Genomic DNA, 21,344 nt, shown 5'->3' on the forward strand with positions numbered 1-21,344 from the left:
ATCAAACAAAATAAAAACAAAAATATGTAAGTTTAAACATAAAGTTGTATAAAATCTCACAAAATTCTAAAACAATAATTTTTACTAAGACCTACTAAACAATAATTGACTGTGAAAGTTTATGGGTATTTTTTGGACACATTTTAAAACTTTTTAGGCAAACTAAAAATTTCAAACTTGCCTATAATTAAATTTAAATTAGGGTGGATTGAAGGCCATATCATGAAGTACTTCATAATGCAAAAAGTGATGGCCACCTGCCCTTCAATGCCTTTTCTTAAATTGGAGGAATGACAATTGACAAACAAGTTTGCTTCATATGGATGTAATTACTTCCATTTGTGATGTTAACTTATCAAACTCAAAATCATTTTTTTAGTTGTAGTGATATCCTTTTCCCAATCTCCTTTGTCAACTCTATGATTCATTGTCTCTTCTGTTTTATAAACAATCTCAAACCCCAACTTAATCAAATCCTTTTCAACCATTTTCCCATCTCTTCTTTCCCCCAGATTCTCAATTTGCTGATCAAATCAACCTCTAAAATCTAAATCCACACCCATGGAAGCTCAAGAAAACTTTAGCTTCCAACCCATTAATGGCGGCTCCACCCCCATCACTGAATCACCTCCTCTTGCATCAGAATCAATTGACCACCATGAGAAAGAAGATCAAAGCGATGGAAATGTTGATTGTTCTTCGGAAATAAGAAGTAATGGATGTCATAGAAAGAGCAATTCTTGCTCAGGCGATAGCAGAAGGACTAATGAGATAGCAATTAACAGCGATGACGAAGAAGATGAGAAGATGGATATGTTGTGGGAAGATTTCAATGAAGAATTGCTGAAGAATTTGAGTTCCAGATTTGGGTCTCGTCGGTTGCCAGAACTTGATGACTTGGAATCAGAGGAAGCAATGGAAGATGGCAGCAGCAGCGGGGCGATGCTGTCGGCAAGGATGGCGAGTGTGGTAGTGATAATGAAGGTGCTGAAGAAGCTTCTGTTTTTACATAATTTTCGCAGGAAGCTCAAAGCTCGGACATGGTGATTGGGAATTAAGGATTCAAGAAGTTTGGTCTTTGCTGTGTGTTTTAAAATTTTGGGATGAAATAAAGATGAATTTGTTTGGTTAATAGTAATACCTCTTTTCCAATTTCCATATATACATTGTGAATAAGTTGAAAAAGGAAGCTATCCTCTCTTAATGATGATATGTGTATCATTCATCCACGAGGTATTGTAAATATAGTTACAATTTTACTTGAACATGATTTGTTCTCAATTATATCTTTGAGTTCTAAAGTTGATACGAACATGATTTGTTCTATCTTTGAGTTCTAAAGTTAAGAATATCAAGACATGTCGCCAAGAAAATACCCCAAATAGTGATGAGAGATTTTAGTGTAGTTGGCAATTCCAAATACACATAAAAAACTAACTGTCAAAACGAATCGAATGGGATCTTGTGATCAAAGATTACACCACCATATAGAAATGAGATTTCAAAGTTGCAAAAGCATCGAATAGATACAGAATGGAACATAAAATTTTCTTCAAATGAACTTCATATCAATCGGCTTGTGAGACATAGTATTACACAATTTATATTGTCATAGAAATGGTACAAATGAATTTGAACTCTCTTACCTCCAAATGAAGCAAGAATAGAAAGTAAAATTGCCATTAGTAAAACAATAGTGCAGCTCCCAGCCTTCCTCCATGGAGATGTTAAGTAATAACTGCATCTTCAACTCTGTGTTTAACAATTTGCTGGTATAAGATGTTCAAAAGTTTGTAAACCTCAATAGCAAAATTTGGTTTAGGACTGGCAGCTTTGTCCATCACTGGTGGACCAAGAACGTATGTATATACTCAGTACTCAACAAGCACTCAAGAGGTGTATTGCCAAGCGAATTCTATCAAACCAGCAACCGTAACAATATATAATACATTACTCCATTGCATTTTTATGAACAATTCGCTTCTCATCTGACCTGTGACGAAATAATTTTGCTATTTTTCTTCGTTCGCAATCCTGCAAAAACAGGATGAAGAAATTGTTAATACTATAGGTTCCAAATTTTTAGTATCCCTTTCCTATGCTTCACTTGAGCAGTTTGTGGATCTTCTGTGATTGAGATTATAGTGAACATGGAAAAGATATTCCGCAGATTTGCTCACCTTGAACATATTAAGATAAAAAGGCTTTCCAGGATTCATCCTTTTTAATTTTTGGTATGTGTATGCAAAGCTTAGTTGATCTCGAGGTGTAAATTTGTCGACTTCATTGAACCAAAGACAAGAGAACAGATTAGACATTGGAGTGTGAGCTCTAATGATGAAAGATCCTTCAGGCACATCTGCATTTGTGGACAGGAAAAGAAAATGTCAACAACACAAGAATAAAGCAATGGGGGTCAATAATAACATGCAAATTACTTCAGAAAGAGAAGGAAAAAGAAAAAGCTCTTGACAACATACTGCTGGGAAGAAGCTTATTTACGTCTGATGCATTAAACCTCTTCAATCCATCAGCTTGGTAAAAGGAAAATTGTTGATCTATGATAGTATGGTTATACTTGTTTAATCTCTTATTCTGAGCCACCTCTTCCCATACACAATGTCTGTCGTAGTGATTTGAAATTGCAAATTCATAACCCTTTCGCCACAAGAAGTATTCCAAAATTAGCAGAGGGTCATATTGAAGCCGTAACTTACTATCCAACCAGATTGAATACCTGAGAAAAGTTTGCAAAATATTAGACACAAGTGTTGAATCTTGTTCATATAAAATAACCAATTAGAATTCAGAAAAAAAGTTCTAGGGAGGGAGGGGGGGGGGATGGATTTTTTTATTACCAATTTTCATTTAAACAAGCCACTTGAAAATATGGTGGAATTAAGGAAAGTGAAAATGCGAGTTTTCCAAAGACCAATTCCACAATAAATTCTAACGACCAGCATTTGGAATAGGTAACAGAAGAATATATTCTTGGAGATCAAGTAATACACAAGCATATTAGATCTTAAAAATAAAATCTCCAATTGAAAGCACATAGGGACGAGCAACCTACAACACCCTACAGGAAATCTGAAGAGAGTGAAGATGGTTAATCTCTAAGTGAAGAATAGAAAGAAAGGAGTACTTCTACACTGAAAAATCCAGGCGTTCTCTTATATAGCAAGTTCCATTATCAGAGAAAGCATTCCTAATATAAAAAATACACATGTATTTTACTTAATAAAAATGAAAAGAAAAGAGGAAGGATGAAAAAAGAACCCTCTAAAGCATGGTAATTGGTAAGGATATTGAGAACCATGTTCCAACAGTGTTATATCTCACCTTGCCGAAGGAAAAATTCGATGTGGCAATAATTTTGGTATTTTCCCAACTCTTCTCATATCAGTGTACGGTAAATTTTTAACCACAACAATCTTCCATAGGCCAATAAAACCCATTCTGTCCACTGTTTGACCTTCCGATGAAAGAGTCTCCAAGGTAACTTCATCCATAAACATGACAAAGCAGACATTTTTTCTTGAGAAACGAGTAACCTGAAACAAAGGCAAACTAGACTCAACTACTGTCTGCCGTAAAACATTATATGTTCGTGTATAATATAGAATTTTTAAGAGCATATTTCCGTAAATTTTTTACTTGCATCCATGCATATACATAAGCAAAATAAGGAGAAGAGATTCACGAGCAAAGAAGAAAAAAAGCAATGTAAGAAGCAGAATATAGGAGGTGTAAATAAAGGGAAGTAAAGCTTGATGACCCTAAAAATCACAAAAAGAACGAAATAGTCACCAAGCTTCCTTAAAAGCAGTTCAACAGCATGGTTTTCCAATTCTGTGTTATGTGACTAATAACATATATAGCATGAGACAATCAAATAAAATGGATAAAGAAATTGTATTTTTTAAGGCAGGAGAAAAAGTACCGTGTAGAATCAGAACTTGTCATCTTTCAATTTACATTTTAACTCCTTCGTAGGTTGATTTAGAATAAACATTAGACGCGAAGTGCTAACTAGAAAGAAAGGAATACTATACCGTTTTCCCAGTAGGTGACCTCAGGTGGTCCGAATTCCCAAAAATACAGGAGACCACAGCAATGTGACATCTACTGACATAATTGGAATCATCTTCTGTCAGATCAAAACCTGTACTTGAGAAAGTTTTAGGACCTTTCACAAAGCCACAATTTATCTTTTGATCCTGAGCATAAAATGATGTCTCTCGTTCTTGCAGAGTTTGATGCCCTGCAAATCTAGGCATCCATTTTTCTTGGTTACTTGGATCTTGTTCTGTGTCAGTGTATTGCAAGGTGAATCTAACAAATTTTTTATTTTCTATAGGTTCAAGAATTTGTGCAGTAGAGTTCAAGAACTTCATCTCACATGATGAACCTGCCAGTTAGAGTATCAACATATCATTTTAAAGAACATTTTTCTCATATCCTATTAAAAAAAAAAGTGCGAAAGAAAAATGTCATATTCCAGTCATTGATGTATAATACTAAAGATAAGTTATACAATATACATATCGAGATTTCTTGTCCAATAGGCGATATGCATATGAATCTAGGAAAGAGACTATTTTGCATATGATCCATTAAACCCTCTAATTTTTCACATGGCAGTACCTGAAAATTTTCGATGCTTTGGCTTCTTTCTCGGATCCAATTTTGACCTCTTTGTATGCTGACTATTAGTGACACTGACATGTTTAGAGTTTTGATTAGCCTTATCAACATGCTGGGAACTTGACGTATAATCCTCATCAAGTGAATGGTTGGAAGTCTCAACATTCTCATCCTCTTGCTGATACTTGGTTTCTCCATCATCCACGTTGAGGGATTTCCCATTGTCATCATTGTGGGGGTTTTCATTTTCAACAAAATTAACTGATTTGCCAGAATCTTCCTCTGTCAAGCTTGTTGAATCAGAATGGTCCCCTTTCTCACGCTCTGTATCATCATCTTCTTCCATAGCATGATTTTTACTATCACTTCCATTTTCATACTCATCATCTGTATCAATAGTGTCATTCCAATTTTCTGAATCATCTTCATCAGATACCTGGTTGTCTTCATTTCCTTCTTTTTCCAATTGACCCGAGGTTTTGACTGAAGCTTCATATTCAGCTTCATACTTCCTCAGCTCCTTACGACCAGCTTCATTATACAGTCCAGTGTCTTTCCTATCTAAACTGTTTTGAGACTGTTCAAGAGATGATTCTCTTTGGTCCTCACTCACTTTCACTGGAACATCACCCTTTCCAGTAGCCTTATTGATAGTAGCCATATGGTCCACCACATCCTCATTGTAATCTTGGTCCCTTCTCCTATCATCCCCATCCCAATACCTTGAATCACGCCCATGCTTAACTAAACCATTACCAAACCTGACTTTGGTTGTCTCTGTCCGAGTAACATTTGCAAGGAAATCAGGGTCGTTCTTTAAGGCATCATCCTCAACGTTGGAGTTACTAATCTCTGCATCAATGCAGTATGAATCAGTTAAAGGCTAACTAGATTTCACAAGCACTTCTGTAACCAGAAAATAAACAGACATCAACCAAATGACACAAACAAAAATAATTAGAGCAGCAAAATACATAGGTAAACAAACAAACCACTATTCAAACTATTTGACATCCGGAATACACATAATTTCACAAAGTAATTCTCTGCAACAAACCCATTCTAGATTGAGGGTGATAGAAAAATACTAATTTCAAAGTGCCCAATAGGTATTTTCAAGTCAGGGGGAAAATAGAAAGGCGCCACCAGCGTGAGGACTGACTGATATCAATTCCAAAGGAAGATTGAACTAAACCCATTGAACTAGAAAAAGTGAATTTCAACATCCCTAACATTCCAAATCCAAATCTGTACTGCATGTTATTGCATTCTCTTTTTCCTAGCTTGTTGTAATGTTTATCTCCCCACCATAAACTAAAAAAAAAAAAAAAACCCGAAAGGAGAAATTAAAACTGACCTTTGGTGTCTCTCAATAAATAGTAATAAGCTAAAACGGTGACGACAAGAACAAGCGAGAGAACAAAGACAATCGCCCCAACGGAGATCCCTCTACCCTTATCGGACCGAGCAGCTCTACGAGCCCTAGCCTGCTTATAAGCCGTAGACCGAATTCCAACCGCAACGTGATCGGAAGCGCCATTGTTGGTAGAATGAAGCGCATCATGTGAGCGTGGTCCATACCTTTCCGTCCCCGACTGCCTGTGCTGCGCCATTTACATATTCAATCATCAAACCCCAGCAAGAAACCCCTTCTGTTACTCGAAAAAGAAAGAGTTGAAGTTCATTCTTCGACTCTGCACAATTGGGTTAAACAAAAATCACAAGAAATCGGAGAATTGGAGGTGTATCACGAGCAACTCGACAGATCTGAGATTTGAGAGTACGATTGATTAATATGAACAGAATTAGTTGAGTTTTATGAATGGTAGATGGTTTGTGTTTGAATTGAAAATGATTATCGAAGAGAGTACTCTCTCACGAATCTCTGGAATCGTTGAATTCAATCCAACAATCAACCAAATCCGAACTCTAAATTGTGTTCTTAGAAAAACATTAGGCTAAATAATCGCATTCATTCAAATATTAGTTATAGATTGTAAATTTATTTATTTCTTCTCCAAATCTAAATCCCCCATTTTATTTTAAATTTTGATCAAAATAAAAATCTCTAAAGTTACTAAAAAGGGAATAATTGAGGACTCTAAAGTTTGTTGGTAAAGTTTATATACAAAATAAGAGAGTATGAATCATATTTCATATATGCTTTAAATGAAAGTAGAGAATGAGAATGAGAATCCATGTTTTGTTTCAAAGAAGAAAGTTTTTATCACTAAATATATTTTAATTAGTTTACAAATTTATAGATAATTCCAAATTTTCACCTTTAAGTTAGTTAGATGGATCTATTGAAACTTAAATGTTTATTAAACTAAAATTAAGTTTACACCTTAAAAGTGAGTTAATTATCCACTACGGTGAGGATTTAAAGTTAAGGGTTTTTGAAAATACATACCATAAAATAGAATATGCGTCCAACGAGTCGAAAAAGAGATACATTGGAGTCGAGGAGTTTAAATCATAGATATCTTAGTTGTCAATTTGGATAAGGGTTACAATTTAAATCTATAATTTAAAAACGTTGCAATTTTAACCCTATGATAAGATGAGAAATTGTCAAAAACCAGGCATATAAAATTTTCACCATAAAAACACTAGCGCACTTTTGAAAATTCATTTAATAGTTATTTCTTGGTTCATTTCGAATCAGGTCGATATCGAGGTTTAGAAAATTTTGATTATTTTAACTTATTGATTCTTTTGGACATTCTCGATACATTTAGCCATATTCATAATTTACTATTTTTTTTAATGTAATATTCCCAAATCGGATGCTAAATCCTATATCCCTCCAAAAAAAATTTCAAATTCGGTTATCTTTACCAAATATTTTAACAAATTAGACATGGTTAAAATTGATACAACATTTTTAAATTTTAGAAAATTAAAGATCAAATTTTGCAAAAAGTATTGGGTAAGATTTGGGATTTAGATTTAAAATATTGATGTTAATCTTGCACCAAATTTCTTTGATAAAGTCTAATTATATAAAAAATTAGTATTATTTTGTCGAGATTAACACTGAGATTTACTTAATTTTTTCAAATTACATGCGATCTCTCCAAATTCTATATCAACTCTTACCTCTAGTCGAATTTGTCCTAATAATTTCTGGTTCAAAATGGACCAAAAAAAAAGTATTTGAAGGACTCTTCAAGAAGCGTGCTAGTTTTGTATGATGAAACCTTTGATGCACTGTTTCTAACATTTGTCCTAATAATTTCTCAATCAAAACATCATAAAAAAATTTGGCCGGACATTTAGTGAATTATAGAACAATATTATACAACATGGTATAACTTATTTAGAGAAAAATATTAAAACGGACTTACAATGACACAACACTCGTGTCTTTTGATTCACCGGTCTTTTTCTAGTCCCAAATTTACATTCGAGTGAATACTTATGTTGGGCTTTATGGGTTCTATATAAGGTTTCATCTCAAAATCAATTGGCAATGAGAGGTATAGGTCATCTATCATATTAAGAGTTTTAGGTCCTTTGACGTGTGATGAAAGCTTATACTTTTACCACATTCAGAGTTTGAAAGCTCTCGTGTGACATTTGGGTTTTATGAACATAACCAATTTGTCTTCAACATTCTTATGTTTATAAGAAGAGCAATTCAGAAACTAGGTTCTTGATGTATCTTGGAGTAACCAAAACCTCACATATCTCTAGAGACTTTTTTTTCCCTATGGACAACACTTTGTTTAAGTCATTTGTTCTAAAGTAAAACATTCCTACATGCATAGATTGTTCTTCATCTCGAGCACAAATTTAGCTTGATTAACTTCCTTTTTCAACTAAAAGATTGTTCTTTAGGAGCATGTGATTCTCTAGAATTAGATTCTCTTTTATTTCTTTTTTAGCAACTAAAGAATTAGAGCCCTCTAGCAATTTTCTATAAAATTTTATGCAGGAGTCACTTTTGGATTAAGTAATATCGTCATCGTTAATTGTTGCCTCAGATGCTACAATTATATTATGTCACATCTTCAATGCTATCTTCATAGATGCACCCAACAAGTGCTCGAACTTCCTCGTTAAATTCACTAACTTCTTCTTATCCATCCAGGTAGCTATAAATCTTTTATTAGGCTTTATGATATAATTAGAACATTCAAATTTAAAAATAACTAAATCTTTTTCATTCTTAGTATCTGAAATTTTTGCTCTCATTATTTTGAGACGACTTCTCTATTTCTTCTTTGAAATTTTTGAGTCTTAGGTTGAGAGTTACCAATATTTTTCAACACGACGTTGGACATGTTCCCAAATTCATTACTTAAATGATTCATGATCCGATCTTACTAAATGTCAACATATCTCACCATTTTTTTAAACCTATATTGTGGAAGCACGGATAGATCTATTAAGAGATCAGGGGCACGTGCCCCTCACATTCACAGTTTTTATATTTTAATATTAGTTTTGAAGTATCAGATTACAATATATATATATGCACTTTTTTTACTATATTTTGTATTTGATATAATGATTATGCACTGCATATGATTTTTGGATACGTGATCGTGGGTAAGTATGCAATAAATGGAAAGAGTATATAAAAAATTGAACAATGATTGTACGTATGGCTATCTCATGTAATCCTCATTTCTTTACAAAGCAAAAATAAAACTAAAAAATGTTGATCTTTTATACCGTCCATTTGGTCGAAGGGTTTAATAAAAGAAAGGAGGGGTTATGTTATGTGGTTGTGGCTTTAGGCTACAAGCAAAGGACACGAAGATTGGTCTCTTAGTGTGAACATACTCTGTGGTTCGCCCTTCTTCTTCTTCAATCTCCGCCCCACAATCTCAACTCTAAATAAGCTGTTCACTTCCAATCCCTCTAATTTCAGGTACAATTCCTCCAATTTCATCTCCATAATCTGTCTGCATTTCTTTCATTAATTTTACTTCTGCTGGAATCCTTGTTTCGTTTTGTATAACGTACCACCTTTTATTAATTGGACTTACTTAACTGTTTCTTTTTCGCATTCGGTTTTGATCGGAATTCAGTTCAATTAAGAGAATATTCATATATATGCCCCCTTGAGCTTCTGATCCTATTCTGAACAACCAGTTCAACTCTGTACCTGTATACTGCCGATACTACCTTATTGAAGATGATATCATATGATTCACTTCTGATCGTTGAGAAAGACATTGGTTGAAATTTTTGCTGAATGATATAATAAAAAACGTAGTGGCTGCATTGTTTGGAAGATCATGTCAGGTTGTGCAGTAACTTCTTTTTAACATGCTGGAGTATTCGCTATTCGTTAAACGACATCTTGACCATGGGATAATCCCTAGATCGGTAATAATAATAATCAAGCATGTAATTTTAAAATAATCAAGCATGTAATTTTAAAATGAAAATTCTCATTAAGGTGGAGAGTAAAATACCACGGATTGAAGTCGAAATCTCCATAATGGGCTACAATGAGTTTTTTCCTAGTCTCATGAGTAATTCTGGTTCTTTGTGTGAATGACCCATGAATGTGATTGAACTCAATTACCAAATTCAATGACTGCATATCAAATCTCCTTTAAGAGGATCTCAGATTCTCAACCACTTTTGGTTCACTCTTCATGTACTTATGTTTTTTTTGTTTCCATGAATCTTTTGAAAGCTCTATTTTGAGCATGGTAACCAATCTTACCTGTGGGAACTGAATTTGAAGAGATCCTAGTTAGCCACCTGTCTGCATAGGGTTGCCTATTATTTTGTGACAGCATGTTATTTCGGAATTCAAAACTTCGCACTCTTGAATGATTTCACTATAGCCTTCAGTTAAAAATATTTTTGTGGGAGCATCTATTGTTATATCTATCTGGAGGCATACTTGTGAAACTTTAAGTTCTTGTTGAGGCCTTTCTATATACTCAGTTCTTGTTGGATTCTCCTTTATTCCAATTTCCGGTGACTTTCTTGATCAAAGTCCTTTTCTTCTCTTGAACTCAGAACTTGGATAAAGCTGACCATCTCAATAGACTAAGACATAATTTTGGGAGGAATTTTGTCTACTACCTCGTTGATCAACTGTAATTGGTAGTAAGGCTATTTAAAAAATATTTTTGTTGGACGTAATTATAAGGAAAATTGCATCAAATGACAAAAACATTTAGAAAAAAACAGATCATGACACCTATTTTTTGCATATTGTGAATATGGCAAAATTAGTGATAGCAGCCATCAGGTGGTAATCATAGGGTTATCGGCTTTTAAATTTGTTACTTTTGCAATTTAAAAATGTAGTGACATAAGTCTTATTATCATAATTTATTTTGTTATTTTTGCAAGGGCCCCTAATTATAACTTGAAAACTCTGTCTTTGATAGAACACATCTTTGCATTAACTTGCTTGGATCCTCTCCATATTTGAGTGAAACTCATTATTGGTTCAAATAAAATGTTTTAATAAAATCTAGAAATTCTTTGATGCTCAAATGTTGTAAAATCAGGTGGGATGTCTCGTGACATAAGTCAAGGTTCATGTAAGCTGACCTATACACTCACATGTATCAAAAAAGAATTGGAAGAAACTTTTGTGTGAGATGGTACATGCTTTATGAATGGTAAATGTGTTATGATAATCACATTTTTTATAGTTGGTACAGCTGGCTCTAACCAAACTTCTTAATATGCTACAGGGATGCTAGGAAAGTCGTTGGCGTCCCCCATATCAACCATTGATTCTGCTACTCGTTTCTGCTGTTCTACTGTGAGTAGCAAATTTTGCCTCTTATAGTTAAATGCTATGGGAATACACATCATAATAGAGAAAATATTAGGTGCTAATGGGACTAATCCCATGTTGGGAAGAGAAAGAACCATGATATACTAGTAAGGACGGATATCTTTATTAATACGAGGTTTTTTAGGTGATTTCAATAATCATACCATTGAGGAGATATGTGAAGGTTTAGTAGGTTTTTTTTTTTTTTTTTTGCAGGAATGCAATGGGAAATGAGCAAATAATTGTTACATCATTTACTTCATAGTTATATTGTTTGAATTGCTCAAATAATGATTTTATAATTTCTCTTTTTAGGATTTCATAACTTATTCTTAATTCTCAATGCAGCGCTGCACTGCCACAGCCATATCAGATGCTGTATGTTCACATGTGAGTTTCTCCTGTCATTCTGCAAAGCATACGATAAAGGGTGTGAGAAGACAAAATCCCTATCCTAGGAAGTGGGAAATCTGTTCATCTACTCAAGTTGAAAGCTTAATATTAAGTGATGAAGATAAGAAGACATGGGAGGCTTGTCGGCAAGCTCTGTCTGTGTTCAGCTTCAGTGTTGAGGAGCAAGATAAGATGCTTGGAAAGGCGTTCGGCCACATTCATTCACCCTACTGGGGTGAAGACAGAGAGAAGAAAGTTCCTAATATTGAAATTGTAAATGATATACTGGAATATCTGAGGACGCTTGGCCTTTCTAATGACGATCTCTCTAAGCTGCTAAAGAAATTCCCGGAAGTTCTTGGCTGCAATCTTGAGCAGGAGCTGAAAACCAACGTACAATTGTTGGACAAAGAGTGGGGAATTCAAGGCAAATCACTAAGGAATCTTCTTCTGCGTAATCCCAAGGTATTGGGTTATTATGTTGATTGTAAAGGGGACTGCATAGCAAAATGCACCAGATGCTGGGTTCGATTCTAGGTACATTTTCTTTTCAGAATTTCTTATATTGACTAATGATATTGAACTGTAGCCACAACACTGTATTCATGCATATTAAATTGTTAGAATTAAGAATATAAACGGTCAAACCTTGTACAACAATTCAATGTTCAGAGAAAGATCTTCTTCAACTAAACACATAAGAGTTCGAAATTGTGAAATGGGAAGCAAGACAATTGAATATGTTTAGCTTAGCGTAATGGAGACTATTACTCGTACTTTCTATTTTTAAACTCTTCACTAGACCCCATTAATTCTAGCAAGAGTTATTGAGTATCTATTTAGTAAGACTTTATATTCCATGATAGTTTTTGAACCTATTTAATTTTAGGTTACTTCAAGGAACCCTTTAAATAGCCTAGTTATATAAGTATACATGAAGCTACACATTTCATGTCTTTCTAAATCATGTCTGAAATACCGATTCAGTTATTTGGACCATTGTTTTCATGTTCATAAATGCGTAACCTGTTCCCCTCCTTCTGTTCTCTCTCATTTGTATATTCTTTTAAAATAAAATTATCAAAGTTTTATCTGATAGCTTGAACAGTTAAGAGCATATTTGGAAATAGAGAGCCACTATGTGTGTTTTATTGACTCTTGGCTCAATTCTTCTATGGAAAAATAGCTTCCATACTTCAAACATTTCGGAACGAGTTAGTTTGCGTAAAACAATTGTCCATTCTTGTAAAATAAAAAACAAACAAGTTCTTATACTACAGTGGCTTATAACATATGTTAACTGATTTTTTGTTATTGTAAATGAAGTTTCTTTTACAAAACAACCCACCACAAGTTATTTTTCTAGTTATGCAACTTCTAATTGAGTTTGATACGAGTACAAGCTTGGTGCATAAAGTTTGCGTAGTAGATATAAATTATAATATTCTTTATGCCCTTTGTGCTTTTCTTTCTTTAATGAAAAAGTAATATTACAATAAGAATATTCCTTTTACATATATGTTTTACAAAGAACCGCATGAAACTATTCAATTCCGCGTTTATGGACTAAAAACATGATATCAACCCATCCAAAGTTTGAGCAAAAGTTTATGCACTAGTTTAATATTTTATATTTAATTCCGCGTTTATGCACTAATTTCATATTTTGTATTTCCAGCATTAGTCCCGTTTCATTTCATCAATGAAAAATTTTGTTTAAAAGAAAAACTGTTTGTGCAAAGGCAACATCTTACTGACTTCAGGAAGTAGCATCTTCTTTTCTCCCTGTCTCTAAATGGGCTCCCTAAATGCGACAAAATTCTTGGTTTGTCGTTTTACTTTTACACATACACAATTTATGTTTTCTCTTCAATAAAAGCATATTCTAAAACAATTTTCTTTACTTTTTATCAATTATTTGTAATATCCTTCTCTTTTGCTTCATCATCATCTTGTTCTTTTATTTCTTTTGCAGAGCTATAATGGTTCTCAATCTATGGTTGAATATTCCCAAAAGATAGGTATGCCTGTAATTAAATTTATATTAATTGAATATTTTGTTAAAGAATATTTAGAAGTATGTGTGAATATTAAAAGGACCCCGAAAGAAAAATGGGAGGATAGATGCAGCATTCAGCAAGGCTTCAAAAAACTGAATATTTGCATAAGAGCTAGGGAGGTGGTTGCCAAAGATCACTTAAATATATTATCAATTAGAAAATTGGACCTCATAAAAAAAATACAACACTGATTTTTATTCCAATTGTAAGCAACACAAGCCACTTAGATATAGTACAACAGAGGTGGGAAACTCAACATAATCAAAAAGAGAGAAAATGCAAGAGAAACCCTTGGCTTCAATATATTGATAGGTAAATAACACCAATCCCATATAGTTGGCCTGGGAGGAAAACTCTTGCAAAATACACTCACCCACAATAAATTATCATCACTAACAAAAGGAATCCTTCTAGAAGAATTCCATAACATAATGAATTTTAAGAAGGAAATCAAGATACTCAAACCGAAAACCCAATTAAGCCTAATGAGTATCTTAACTGGAAGGTTGAAACATCTTGATCAATAACACATTTATATGCCAAATGTGCAATGCTCACTTTGGCATTTTTGTACACATTAATAGTATATAAACATAAATGGAAAGTACAAAGAATTAAACGACCTCCAATATATAAAAGAAAATAGTGTAGAAGTAGGGTTGGAAGAGTAGAGTGGAAATTAGGGGCACTTGGGCTTATTGCCATGGGTCCTGAGGCGAGCATAGCAAGGGCAAGCTTGATGGTTGCCGTAAGTGCCCGGCGGGACGCAGTGACACCGACTGCAGCAAGTCCCACAAGCACGCATACATATCTTCTTTCTGAACACTTTGCTGCATCTCCTTGAACATTCACTTTTACAATCTACTCCAAACCAATCCAACCCGATCGTTAATTTCACTCCAAATTTTGTGTTAAGTTTCTTTATATAAAAAATGAAAATATTTGTTCTATTACATGTTTAATTTTTAAAAGCTCCTTTGGGTAACAATTTTATTTTTGAAGTTTATGCTTGTTTTCTCCTCAATTGCTTACGGTTATTTTCAGATTTCTTGAAGAACTACTTGAAACTTTAGTCAAATTGTATGAATGAAAATAAGTTTTTGAAAACTATAGTTCTGTTTTGTAATATTTTGTTTTTGTTTGAAAATTAAGCATATAAACGTTCTGCACCAAATTTTCTTGTTTTTATTATCTAGTTTATACTGAGGTTTTTAAAAACGAAGCAAAATTTTGAAACTAAAATTATTAGGCCATGTTTGATTATCATTTGTTCTTTTTTTTAAAAAATAAACCTACAAATTAAAAGTTTAATGTTTTATTAGATACAAAATTCAACTTAGGTAAATTTGCTAATTTAAAAATTACATTTGAGGATTTATAAAACGATAATTTATACTTATATTAATTGAAAGTTTAAAGATTTATTCGTTCTTAAAATTTAAAAACTTATTCAACATCTGATAAAAGTTTTAAAGAATAAACTTGTAATTCTCTATATGTATTATTACCATTATTAGATTTTATGGCAACTTACTGATTTTTGGCTGATAGTGATACTTTTTGGTGAGTGCTACTGTATTGGTCCCTTCATCCACCTGAATCCAATATAATGTCAGTATTCATATGATTGTTATAATTATTTTCATTCACCTAACTTTTTTGTTTTCCTCATAATTTCGGACATATTGTTTAGCTTAATTAGTTAAGGTTGAGAACTAGGCTTAGAAATCACATATATTCTTCTTTAACTTTTCATTTATTCAAACTACTTTTACATGCATTCTCATCATGTTTCTTATATATTAAGCCGAAGTTGTATCTCATTCCTTCATACTCATGTCATGTTGAACCCTATGACCAAATTAATTTTGGTGATTAAGAGGGAACATTTCGAGTTATTATAGTCTGTGAAGTATAATAGTTGGTAGATTATAATTGTTTGTGTTTGGAATACAAACTATTTTAGTCTTGTATTAATCTGTGCTTGAGGTGTATATTATTTTAGCCTGAATAAATATAGTAAATAGTGTAACAAATAGTTAGTATTATAGCAAAAATATGATATTTAGTTTAAAACAACAACTATTATATTTAGAGCTTCAAACATGGAGTGAGCTAGTCCTATCCACCAACTTTTAAGAGACTACAACAAGTTGGAGTTTCTAAGCAGCTGTTGTTTCCAACAATTATTAGCTATAAGCCTCAACAATAATCTCAAAATTTCAATTCAATGAATTGCAAAACGTAGAAAAGGTAATGATGGAAAGGTGGAAACTAAACACTCACGGTAGCGATAGCCTCAGAAAAACCCTACAACAAAATACATAAAAGAAAATTCATTAAATGAAATTTGTTGAATAAAAATGAAAACATGTAAAATGTAAAAAAAAATATATGTATACATAAAAATAGAAATATTACCTGAAGGAGAAAGGAAAGAATAATGAAAATGCAAAGAAGACTGAGTGGCTTCATTTCTGTAAAAAGATATGTCTAAAAAGAGAATTTGATTGATGAACTTCAGGTGGTGAAGATGGTGGGATATATATAGTTGCAATACCTCTTCAATATATATGGGTTTTTCCTTTTCCATCTTAAGACAAAAAAAAAAAACGAGTAAAATTACGTATTTGTCCTTTAATTTACATCTATTATTTGGTTTTTCTTTTGTTTTTTTAAATTTTCATTGTCTTCTTGCTGCCATTAACTGTTAAAAGGGGAAAAAAAAGTCATCCAAGCAAAGTTTTGTTCCTTTTAACTTTATGCCAATCGTATCACTTTTCCACATTCTCATGCATACAATTCAAAGGCTTGTTTACAAGGTGGAGTGGTTCAAAAGAAACACCTCTTTCACAAATACCCTAAGCTCATCTTCGCCCTTCCACGACTACGTACGACAGAAATAAGCCGAAAAATAGTAAAGAAACTTCAAGCCTGAGAAAAAACATACACGAGGGAAAAAATTCGTACACAATTGCACAAAATCTCTCCCTAGAACCCTAAATATAACTAACTTAAAAGTGTTCCAAATTGGAATGATTAGAAATCAAATATTTGCTTCTTCTACTGTGCTTGAAGATAATCACTTACTTGAAGACCATGGACAATTGAGAACTTCTAATATTTCTAAAACCTAACAAAATTTAGTTTGATTTGAAAGATGGTGCTCTCATTCTATGTTGTTAGTGATGAATTAGGTGTGTTAGTTTAGATAGTAAACGTGTCAATAATATAAATTTAGTTCAACTGACATAATGTATATGTGGTAGATTCTGACCTTTCAATCCTACAAGTTTTTTAAATCAATAGTAATAAAGTCATCCCATTGATGTCGGTATCTTTATAATTTGTTTTTGGCTTTATAGAGGTGAGAATAAACAGCTGTGTTTAGTGATTCTTTGCATGAATCCAAAAGGCCAACATATATAAAGCAAAAAAGACATACACCCATACACTAAGGTTGGGTCATTCTTCTACCACAAAAACACTCCAACATTATCAATTACACGAACCTTCTACACACATACATATATATATCTTGGTTACGTCGTAATCGAATTCAAAGCTTAGAGATAAAAGCATAAGATTTTAAAACCCTGAAACCAAGCAAAAAAAACAAGCTCGAAAATCTCGAGAGACCAGAAAGGAGTATTTACTCGTGTTCTTTTTACCATTTAGGTTTGTTAATTTTATTTTATTTTGTTAACTAACATTACAATAGGCTTGATCAATTTCTAATTAAGATTGCTCATATTTTTTTACTCTGAAGTTCATTTTCATTGGGTTGTTTTAAGAGTAAATTGAAAAGCAATTACAATTAAATTTTAAATTTTCAAGATCGGAAAAATGGCATTTGCGGATTTGAAATCGTAAAAACTTTTCAAACTTTGCAGGAAGGAAAAAAAAATAGGCCCTTTGGCCTTGAGTTAAAATTCCATAATTAATTTTTTATTCATCTATAAAAGATTTTTCTTAACTACAAAAATGAGAGATTGAACATTTAACTTATTTATTTAACTTCTTAATAGGTTGTAATAAGAAGATTGTGTCAATGGCTGTGGTAAAAACTTGCATTGGTTATGACTTTGTAAAAGTTGGCCACTTCTTTTGATACCAAAAGTTTTTTCGAACTTACAAGAATGGAAAAGGAAGGAATTCCATGAGCAGTGGAAGGGTCATATCATACAATCTTGTATATTTCAAGGGACCAGTTTTTGCAATAAAGTAAAATTTAGAATATTTTTATGATTTTCAGTATGTAGTCTTTTAAAATCACTTGAATGGTGCTTTTAATCATTTCAAACCAAATTTGATGATTTGAAATTTGCATCTAAAATTTGTTTGAACTTTTAAATAAATTCTAAAGCAATCAAAGACATTTTTCAAACTGTTTTAATAATTTCAAAACACTCCCAAACATGTAATAATGACCACATAAATATTTTTAAACAAAATAATTAAATGAATGAGAATCAATTTAAAATTTTGAGAAAGTAGTATAGAAAAAAAAGTGATGAATTTGTATAAATTTAATTTGTAATGGTTTAGTGGTTAATTTAAATTAATTAGCTAATTGTGTGTTCTTTTAAGGTTGTAATGGGAATCGTGATCATCATTTAATATACAACGTTCTTTATTCTTTTGTTTAGCCACGAAGTTGGTCTAATATCTTAACCTATTGCATCAAATGATATCAAAGTCTTTGGATGATGATCTCGAGAAAGAGATAAATCATAATTGACGCTTAGAGATACACATATCAACCGTGGATGTCCGAATTTTTCTATAGACTTAGACTTATATATATATATATATAACAATAATTCATCTAAATTAATAACTAAATTGTACAAATGATGAATTTTTTAAGGGAATTTCATTTCTTCAAAATCAGTCATACATTCTAGATTTGAATTTTTTTTAAAAAAAGGTTAAAAATACTGATAAAAAGAATGACATGAACAATAGTTTTTATTATTTTATTTATATTCCTTAACATATTTAATTATTATTATTATTATAGATCTGATTATTTAAAATATTATATGAGACATAAGTCAATTTCAGAAGAGAATTTTGAAGGGAAAAGTAACTTTCAAAGAGCTTTGTAGGGTTCCATGAAATAGCAATACCCCATGGCAACCCAATTGCTAGCTGTAATGGTGTTGACACTTTTTCCTTTTTCTTTTTTTCTTCAATTTCTTGGTTTCTTTTTTCATGTCTTTTTCCATTTAAATTTACATTTAAAAATGTCTTTTTCATCTATATATATATATATATATATATATATATATATATATATATATATCCATAATAATAACAATGATAATGATCAAATACTGCCATAGTATATCCTATTGCTTACTATACACATCATCCACCAAGTGGGTCTCACTAATTGACACATTATACTCTAAATGTGTTGTTGTTGTTATTCTTTTTAATTTGGGGTGAGCTCTTTTTTTTCCCATTTCTTGTCTAAAAAAAATACAAGAATGGAAAATGACTTACCATGGTTGAGAAAATTTCTAGGGTTACGAATTGTTCATGTAACCTCTCTTTTGATTATTTCATACTTCATTAAATGGTTTATTGAATGTTTAAAAGTTGTTTATGCGACGACAAAGAATAAATGAAGATAGTAAGCAAAAATTTTCTATACTAACGTAGTACTAGAAATTTGTTCTAGGATCATTTGTCTATGTTGAAAGATTGTGAATAATGTATATATAAGAGCTCTTAAAAGTGTGCGCTTGGAAAAGTTAACTCTATCTATTTAGCATTTACGAAACGTTTTTAGAGTTTTCCTTTTATTCTTCGTTTAAAAAACAATAAAAAATTTTAGATTTACAAAAAAACCTTTGATTGTTATCTTCTTCTTTGATCTTCATTAGGATTATGAACGTAGGTCATTCTCTCTCTAAAATCCAACTTGTTTTTAACAAGTGCACACATGTTCGATGTAAGTGTTATTTCAATATTTATTAACGTGCAAGAGATTTTAACCTAATTGAACTATGCTCACGTATATATATATATTTATTATAATATGAGAGGGCAATCAAAGATAGCAGTGTAAACACATTCTCAAAGAGATGAAGAAGAATATCATTTGAAAGTTACTATCCCTTGAGATTTTTTTTAAACATAAGAAAAAATCTAATTGGGCAAAGGCAAACCATGGCTATTGGCTGCAAGCAAAGGACAATAAGAATGCTTTCACAATTCAAATTCATTTCAATTAAGAGAATATTTAGGATAAAAAAATACAAGCCATATCTTTTTTTTATTTGTTTATGATTATTTCTTCACGAGAATTATAGATCGAGGTGAATACGAGCATTTGACATTTGAGAGAGTACTCAATATTTCTTATATTGAACTATCTCCAAATTGACTGTCTTTATCGAGAATGACGATGATATGACTCACTTCTTTTAGAAGAGAACAAATGATTAATTGTATCATAAAAATCGTTTCTTATACCACAAAAGTTATATATACATATTACATTTTGAAAATATTGTTTCTATACTTCTTATTTTTTTATATAATAAATTATAGATTTTTTACTTTCAATAAATTTTTTAAAAAATCATCCGAAAGGTTCACTGGTTTTAGAGTGAAATTTCAAGTTCGAAATAGTTTTAAAATTTGTTTTCAAATTTAGAATTAAGGTAGAAGTTTTTCTAATGTGAAATTAAGGTAATAACAATTTTCAAATTTCAAAATTAAAGTTACAACCGTCTGAAAGATCGATGAGTTATTAACTTTTATTTTTGCATGAATGAGATTAGCTTAACTCAAACTTGCATGTGTTGATCAAATGATGATGTAGCGTGGATGTAGGTTATGTTGACAATTTCATATTAAAAAATCCAACAAGACTCACGTTTCATATAATATAGATGAGCTACTCTTCTGTTGTCAATTGGTTTTAAAATAGAATCTCATACTATCAAACATATTATCAAAGTTCATAAAGCTCAAACGAGTATTCGATCTAATAAAATAATGAAAATTGGTGAACCCAAAAGAGACACTACCTTCCTACTATCGAAAATTAAAAGTTAATTACAAATTAAAATACAATAGTAATCATTCTAGAATAATTCTAATTTGTGACAATTTTAGAAATAATAATTAAGTATATAGCAATAATTTTTAAAAATTGTAAATATAGCAAAATATATCCGTGATAAATTTCTATCGTTGATAGACTCTTATGACTTATTAGCGATAGACCAATATTTGCAACATGATCTATTAGTGATAAATTTCTATCTTTTATAGACTTGGACAAATTTTTTAAAATGTTGCTATACACTTCATTGTTTTGAATTTAATTTTTATATTTGCAACTATTCTATCGTTGTAATGGAAAAAAAGAAGCAAACCCAAAAATGTAAGGTTCGTTCGGTTGGGTTGGATTGGAGACCCTGTGGAGGTGATTTGGGCAGCCCGGTTTAAAGCCCCCA

General features: G+C 31.9%; 4 protein-coding genes across 9 annotated transcripts; 2 read left to right on the forward strand and 2 right to left on the reverse strand.

The window, feature by feature from the left end:
• The first annotated feature begins 561 nt into the window (after window positions 1-561).
• Window positions 562-1,047, forward strand: LOC105434762. Its single transcript, XM_011651904.1, has one exon. It carries the CDS (start codon window positions 562-564, stop codon window positions 1,045-1,047), a length of 486 nt encoding a protein of 161 aa, XP_011650206.1.
• Window positions 1,048-1,514: 467 nt separating this feature from the next.
• On the reverse strand, window positions 1,515-6,625 carry LOC101218369. Its single transcript, XM_004138768.3, has 7 exons — window positions 6,005-6,625; window positions 4,648-5,499; window positions 4,056-4,411; window positions 3,343-3,554; window positions 2,481-2,737; window positions 2,181-2,359; window positions 1,515-2,034 (listed from the first exon to the last, which is right to left on the reverse strand). The coding sequence occupies exons 1-7, from the start codon at window positions 6,258-6,260 to the stop codon at window positions 1,951-1,953; spliced, it is 2,196 nt and encodes a 731-aa protein (XP_004138816.1). The 5' UTR covers window positions 6,261-6,625; the 3' UTR covers window positions 1,515-1,950.
• Window positions 6,626-8,625: 2,000 nt separating this feature from the next.
• Window positions 8,626-18,123, forward strand: LOC101218603. 6 transcript variants are annotated; one of them, XM_011651598.2, is made up of 6 exons: window positions 9,348-9,529; window positions 11,139-11,252; window positions 11,328-11,398; window positions 11,762-12,343; window positions 13,782-13,827; window positions 17,895-18,123. In XM_011651598.2, exons 2-4 carry the CDS (start codon window positions 11,246-11,248, stop codon window positions 12,341-12,343), a joined length of 660 nt encoding a protein of 219 aa, XP_011649900.1. In that variant the 5' UTR covers window positions 9,348-9,529; window positions 11,139-11,245; the 3' UTR covers window positions 13,782-13,827; window positions 17,895-18,123. The 6 variants fall into 6 exon arrangements, with proteins under 6 accessions (XP_031737008.1, XP_011649900.1, XP_011649898.1 ...); XM_031881148.1 differs by lacking the exons at window positions 13,782-13,827; window positions 17,895-18,123 and adding an exon at window positions 8,626-8,743 and having other exon boundaries at window positions 9,396-9,529; window positions 11,762-12,561; XM_011651596.2 differs by lacking the exon at window positions 17,895-18,123 and having other exon boundaries at window positions 13,782-13,938.
• On the reverse strand, window positions 14,040-16,432 carry LOC101218129 (gibberellin-regulated protein 9). The gene is made up of 4 exons (XM_004138767.3): window positions 16,288-16,432; window positions 16,153-16,176; window positions 15,401-15,461; window positions 14,040-14,727 (listed from the first exon to the last, which is right to left on the reverse strand). The coding sequence occupies exons 1-4, from the start codon at window positions 16,339-16,341 to the stop codon at window positions 14,546-14,548; spliced, it is 321 nt and encodes a 106-aa protein (XP_004138815.1). The 5' UTR covers window positions 16,342-16,432; the 3' UTR covers window positions 14,040-14,545.
• Window positions 18,124-21,344: the final 3,221 nt, after the last annotated feature.

The sequence above is a fragment of the Cucumis sativus genome, chromosome 2 (genome assembly GCF_000004075.3).
Source record: "Cucumis sativus cultivar 9930 chromosome 2, Cucumber_9930_V3, whole genome shotgun sequence".
Lineage (NCBI taxonomy): Eukaryota > Viridiplantae > Streptophyta > Magnoliopsida > Cucurbitales > Cucurbitaceae > Cucumis > Cucumis sativus.